The sequence below is a fragment of the Lipotes vexillifer genome, unplaced genomic scaffold (genome assembly GCF_000442215.2).
Source record: "Lipotes vexillifer unplaced genomic scaffold, Lipotes_vexillifer_v1.1 scaffold1235, whole genome shotgun sequence".
Taxonomy (NCBI): Eukaryota; Metazoa; Chordata; class Mammalia; order Artiodactyla; family Lipotidae; genus Lipotes; species Lipotes vexillifer.
This window is the reverse complement of record NW_006775530.1, coordinates 1,156,095-1,162,833: the sequence shown is the minus strand read 5'-3', so window position 1 is coordinate 1,162,833 and position 6,739 is coordinate 1,156,095. Positions and strand designations below refer to the sequence as shown.

At 55.4% G+C, this 6,739-nt stretch overlaps 1 protein-coding gene across 2 annotated transcripts in view; it reads left to right on the top strand.

Moving 5' to 3' along the window:
- HAS3 (hyaluronan synthase 3) overlaps positions 1-6,739 on the top strand; it is a 16,184-nt gene that overhangs the window by 3,649 nt on the left and 5,796 nt on the right. For both annotated transcript variants that reach the window (XM_007449935.1, XM_007449934.1), the window contains one exon: positions 2,899-3,534. In XM_007449935.1, the coding sequence (XP_007449997.1) occupies positions 2,899-3,534 (636 nt within the window). Of the gene's footprint in view, positions 1-2,898; positions 3,535-6,739 lie in introns of those variants that run through there.

Below are 6,739 nucleotides of genomic sequence, written 5' to 3'. Positions count from 1 at the left end.
CCCCCCACCCTCTCCTTCCCCAGCCTCTCCTCCCTTCGTCCCTTGTGGCTCCTGTTTTGTGAATGGATTGGGAGGCGGGCGACGGTGAGGGGCACGAGGCTGGCTGGAGTCTCTCCCTGCCCCAGGCCCGCCCAGGGGTTCGCACCTGTCCAGGCACCAAGATGCTCGGCGCCCGGGTTTCTGCGGGTCAGCCGGGCCACGGCCGCACGTACTCGCGGCCTGGGCTCCCCTTCCCTTGCGGGCTCGGAGGGGCCGGGAGGGTGGCCGGGCGCAAAGGAAAGAGCCCCTACCCCGCGCGCAAGTTTCCACCCCGACGCGTGTGGGCCCCGCAGCAGGGCGCACCTGTCAGCTGGAGAGGCTGCAGACCGGGCAGCCCCGCAAAGTGTCGGGAGTAGATTGGTGGCGTGCATCCTCGTCTGGGTTTTTTCTTTCCCTCATCTCTGGGGGTGGGGGGAGGGTTTAGGGAGCGCCCCCAACCTCTTGCCCTTGAAGCCGGGTGCGCTTTAGCCTACTGGGGCCGAGCTCTCGTTGATCCCTTCCGAGCGAAGGGTATGGGGGGCAAGAGGCTCCCTCCACCGGCTTGGGGGTGACACGGCCCCCTGTCTGGGCAGGGCCACCTGAGGAGAGCCCCGCACCAGCGCCTGATTGCACGTGGGGTCTCCAGCTGCGGGACCTTCTTGGGTCCTGTGTGGCTTACGGGTGCCGAGGTAATGTCTCCACTTCCTGAGCAGGGGAGGAGGGTGTCCCGCCTGGGAAAGGAGGGGGCCGGCGACACCGGGGACGCCGTCTTTGTCTGCAGGCACACTTTGCCAAGGTAGCTGGGGCCCCCGAGGAGATGAGTGAGGCCTGAGTCGACTGATTCCTTGGGTTTTCCGTTCCTTCCAGGCTGGGTCGTGGGAAACCCGCACGTGGGTGTGGCCGGCACCGCCTTCGCCAGAAGGCGAGGCTCTGGCGTGGGCGAGAAGCCTGGCCAGTGTCTTCCCGGCTGCGTTAACCTGGTGGGCACCGCCTCCGGCACTGCACCGAGGCGGGGCGCCAGCGCCCGGCAGGCCGCTGGGTTGGCCTCGGCGCCCCCTGCCCTTTCCCAGAGCGCAGGCGGGCAGTAGTGCCCGCAGCGCCCCCATGGCATGCGAGCTCTAGAGGGGGGCGGGGGCGCTCCTGGGCGGTGGATGCAGGGCCTAGGGACCCCTGGGCCGCAAGCGCGTGCGACGGCCGCGGGCTGGGGGGGCGGGGGAGAGAAGGAAGGACGGGAGTCCTGCAGAGGAAGTACGCGGCAGGCTCCCCGGGATGGCGGGGCAGAGCGCCCGGAGGCCGCGCTTCCCGGAGAGGCGAGGCTGCCAACAGTACTTTCCGGACCGAAGCTGCTGGAATGCTGAGGCCTGAGTCTCCGGCTGATTGAGGCACTAACTGCGTGTTCCTCACCCCTCCTATGTGAGAGGTGGCAGGGGAACAGACCCCCGGCAAGAAAGTGTGTTTGTGTTGAGGTGGGGGTCGGGAGTTGGGTTTAGTGAGACGTAGACTTGGAGCAAGCTTGGAAGTGAGACCTCATTGTCTGCAAAGGGTGGGTGGTGGTGGTGGTGGAGGAAACAGGATTCTCCAGATCAGGCAGGTGGCAAGGAGGGGAGATGGGGAGGAGGCCTCAGAATGGAGGGCAGGGAGCTGGCCTCATCAGCCTTCTCCCATCCCCATCCACCTCCCCACTTGGGTAATCTTTCAGGGCTACTAATCAGTAAAATGATTTACCTGAGACCTATGGAGCAAGAAACCACTGGAATCCCTCCTGAGGGGGATGCTAAGTCCCAGAGAATTTGGGCAAGGTCAGGCAGCCAGGAGGTAGTAGAGCTGTCTCAAGCACAAGACTTCTGGTTCCCAGTGCTGGGTTCTTTTCATTAAAAAACCTATTTCCAATTGGGCAGATGCTAGAAGCCCTGACTTGGTTGCAAACAAAACCTGGCAGCATTTCCAGGAGTGGTGGGGCAGGGGGACGTGGACAGAGATTCTATGTGGGCGCTAGGACCAAGTAGATGGGGCTTCCCAGGCAGCCACCCCTCCCGGGCTGCTGCAGTGGTGGCTGCAGTTCCCTCTGGTGCCCCAGTGCTAGGCTTCCAGGAGGGCCGTCCACACCCCAGCGCTCATTTCCTCTTCTCTACCTTGTCTGCTTTTCCTGACTGCTTTCCCTTTCTTTCCTGCCTCTCAAATCAATGAGAAAAAGGGGAGAAAGCAGAGAACATAGGGAAAGTTTCTCTTACCAATTTAGCTGTTTTGAGAAAGGGAAGCTGTTTCCTTTTTTCCTCTGGCACCTCTTTGTTTCCTATCTTTTCCTTCCCCACTTTCTTCATGGGCCTCATTGGTGTAATCCCCTAGTGGGAATAGGCCAGGTAGAGGCTGCCTACCTGCCCCTGCCCGCCCCCCTCCTCCTTCTTCCTGGCCCCTCAGGTGCTCAGAGCTTCCTCTGGCCTCAGGCTCACCCCTACTGAAGCTTGCCTATGAGAGCTTTGGGTCAGGCAGATCCCAGTTCTGCCACCAGCTAGGGATCACACAGCTCTCTCTGGCTTTGGTTTGTCTAACAATAATAAATGCTACTTTAAGTGCTTTACAATATGTAACCCATTTAATCCTTAAAGATGCTAGGAAGTTAGTGCTGCAACCCACATTTTACAGATGAATTAACTAAGGGGTAGAACACAGTCAACACAGATAGTGTGAGCTGGGATTTGAACCCCAGTAGTCTGGCTTCTGAGTCTACAGACAGTCTCAGTCATGCTCAATAAATAGTAATTGTTTTCATTAGTGGGTCATCTTCCTGGTTCTGGGCCAGGCCCAGAGAAAATGCCCCCACTGCCACTGACCAGGGATGCTGCCTCCGCCTGACCCACATCTCCCACCTTCTCCCACCAGATGCCGGTGCAGCTGACAACAGCCCTTCGTGTGGTGGGCACCAGCCTGTTTGCCCTGGCAGTGCTGGGTGGCATCCTGGCAGCTTATGTGACAGGCTACCAGTTCATCCACACAGAAAAACACTACCTGTCCTTCGGGCTGTATGGTGCCATCCTGGGTCTGCACCTGCTCATCCAGAGCCTGTTTGCCTTCCTGGAGCACCGGCGCATGCGGCGGGCAGGCCGGCCACTGAAGCTGCCCTCCCCACTGCGGCGCTCTGTGGCACTCTGCATCGCTGCATACCAGGAGGACCCCGACTACTTGCGCAAGTGCCTGCGCTCAGCCCAGCGCATCGCCTTCCCCGACCTCAAGGTGGTCATGGTGGTGGATGGCAATCGCCAGGAGGATGCCTACATGCTGGACATCTTCCATGAGGTGCTAGGTGGCACCGAGCAAGCCGGCTTCTTTGTGTGGCGCAGCAACTTCCATGAGGCGGGTGAGGGCGAGACGGAGGCCAGCCTTCAGGAGGGCATGGGCCGCGTGCGCAACGTGGTGCAGGCCAGCACCTTCTCATGCATCATGCAGAAGTGGGGAGGCAAGCGAGAGGTCATGTACACGGCCTTCAAGGCCCTTGGTGATTCAGTGGACTACATCCAGGTAAGCGTGCCTCCCTAGGTGTATGTGGACAGGTGGATGTGTCCAGCCAGGCAGGCATACTCTCCTGGGGACTTCTAGGTCCAGTCTAGGTCCTCTGTGTTGTGCACATTCCTCCTCTGCACTTAAGAAGGCAGTAGGCACCATGGTTCTCAGCAGCAGTCCTGGGGTTAAAAAGACCTGGGAGGGAATCCTGGTTCTGCTGTTACTTAGCTCTGTGACTCTGGGCAAGTCTATGGATTGGTATCCCAATAATAGCAAACAAGTGTAAAGTGTATAGCATTTACTTTATACCAGACACTGTTGTAGGCACTTCATACATTTTAGTTCTTTTAATCCTCGTAATACTCCTAGGAGATAGGTACTATTATCATTTCCACTTACAGAAACTGAGCCTGAAGCACAGAGAGACTAAGTAACTTGCCTAGTGTCACATGGCAGTAAGGTGCAGAACCAGGATTTGAGCCCTGGCAGTCTGTCCTTGTCCACTGTGCAATACTGCCTCAATACTGGCAACATGGGGATGAGCCTCTTCATAAAGAAGTGTGGGGAAGAGCAAAAAAAAAAATCATGCTGCCAAGCACTCAAATAGTTTTAGTTATGGGCTAAAAAGTCCAACTCTTTCTGGTGTCAAGTTCTTATCTGTGAGGTGGAGGGACACGTGCGATTCATCCCCCACCCCGATTCTGCAGCCGTCTTGGCAGGGCCAGGACCCTGAACAGACCCTGCCTAGCTTCCAGCCAAAGCAGGCATTGACACCAGCCTGGAAATTTTATTATGCTGACAAGGTTAACATTGCTCCAATTTTCTTTTTCTTTTCCTTTTTTAAATTAATTTTATTTTTGGCTATGTTGGGTCTTCATTGTGGTGCACGGGCTTCTCATTGTGGTGGCTTCTCTTGTTGAGGAGCGTGGGCTCTAGGTGCACGGACTTCAGTAGTTGTGGTACTCAGGCAGTAGTTGTGGCTAGCGGGCTCTAGAGCGCAGGCTCAGTAGTTGTGGCGCATGGGCTTAGCTGCTCCGCGGCATGTGGGATCTTCCCGGACCAGGGCTCGAACCCACGTTCCCTGCATTGGCAGGTGGACTCTTAACCACTGCACCACCAGGGAAGTCCCCTGCTCCAATTTTCAAATAACAGAACCTAGAGAAAACTGATGAAAGGTCATGCATTTCAGTACCAAGTAGAAACTGACACCCAGGACCCCAGATTTCTGGTTCAGCATCTACCGTCCACTCCTCTGTTCCTGCCCTTCTCTGTTGCTTGAATGGATAGTGGCTGCTGCGGTAGCCCAGCTACGTGCCAGCAGTCTTGCTGACAGCATGTTGCATACTCCAATATTCAAATTTTCTTTACTGTACCCACCTAAAATTAGCTTGCCACAGATTTTTTGTTTTTGGCTGTTGAGAAAGTTGCAATGAGAGTTGGCATATTTGTCTTTTTCTGTCTTCTTAGGCCCAAGGACCTCCTCAGCCTTGGAGAGGGAGGGATGTGAGACAATTCTTGATTCTGCAGTTCACCTAGGGTCAAGGGGCCTTTGAGACTTGCCTGGGGACTCAGAATAGAGAAATCCCTTGAGCCCTCCTGGCACGTGCTCAAGCCGTCATGACTCTATCATCTACTCCCTTGAAGCACAGGATCCCCCCAAACCTGCTCTACCACACCTCTTCCTTTCCTCTGTGCTCTGGTGGATCAGCAGATAGGCTCATGCACCTGAGCCAGCCTTTCTCTTGACGGCTCTGGGCTCACTGCTTGGGGCAGCCCTGGGCGCCAGTCATTGAACACTCTGGGTTTCTGCCTGTCTTCATGAGCCCTGCTGAAGGTGTCTTTCCCTCTTCGGGAGATAACCCTGCTCCAGCCAGTGGGGAAACTCAGGCAGCCACGAGCTCTAACTTTCCTAACCTTGCTCAGCTGGGAAGACCTCCCTGGGGTGAGGGAAGCCAAGCAGCGTGAGGAATGAGACAGGGTCATGGCAGGAAGTAGTCTTGAGACCAGCAGCCCTGGGAATCTTGGCCTGTAAGCTGAGGGGGCTCTGGGAGTCTGGCCTGAGGCTCCCTGGGGCCTTCCCAGTCTGGGCCAGGATTGTAAGGATGTGTCATTGTGTAGGTAGGAGGGGAGTGGCTGTGATGACTCTGCCTGGTTCCCCCTCTGCCTTCTGCCGCTTGTCTATGGCCACTGAGTCTTCCAACGTGGAGAGAGAAAGCATAGGGTTGGAGTGTGGAGGGCAGCCCCCTTCCTGAAGGCTAATGGGCTCTCAGCAACTTTAGTAAAAGGATTTTAGGCTTTTGCAGAACAGGGTTTGGGCTTATCTGTGGATACTGTTCTTTGCTCTGTCAGGGGTCAGGAAACCAATTCCTCTACTCTGGTTATCTGGGCTTTTTGTATCATCTCAATTTTCTAGAAAACAGAGAAGGAGTCAGCCACCAGAGTAAGGGTTCATAGCCCAGGTTCAACTAATAACAGGCCACTGTTAGAAATAAACCAGGAGTCTCCCTAGGAAAGGCGGGCAGGTGGGCAGGATTTGATCCAGGTCCTGATTGGAGGTAGCTGGTGCCAGCTTCCAGGCCCATCCAGAGTAAAATCTACATGAGAGCAGCCCTTGGCCATGCCGGGCCCTAATCTGGGAGACTTGGCCAACAGAACACAGAAGGCCTGGCAGCCTCATTAGAGGTCCTGTGACTGGGCTAAATACACCCTCCACTCAGGCTGGTTGTCTAAGAGTCCAGAGGCTGAAACAGGGAAGACCCTGTTCTTAATAATCCTATGAGCAAGCTTTGTGCAGTAGCCTCTGGCAGGAGCCATTTCTTGGCCTTCTGAGAAATGTCTGCTGGCCCTGGTCTAGCCACAATGCTTGTCATCTGATTTCAATGACATTTTGAAGAGAAATACTATTTTGAAGAGAAATAATATTTTGAGAAATATTTTAAGACCACTTCTGAGGAGCCTGGCTCTGTAAGGGGCTAAAGATTTCTCCAGTGCTAAGCACTTCTCCCTTTCTGGGCCCAGCACTGAAAGTCTCCTGGAGATCTCTCTCTTGGTCTAGTGGCTATCAAGACTGGTACCTGAACTCGTTTTCTTACTTTCCTTTGTTATTCATTTCACCCCTTCTATTTGGCATAGATTTCTCTGCTAGTGGCTTGAAGTGTATCATGTGAAAGGGGTGTGTGTGTGTGTGTGTGTGTGTGTGTGTGTGTGTGTGTGTGTGTGTGTG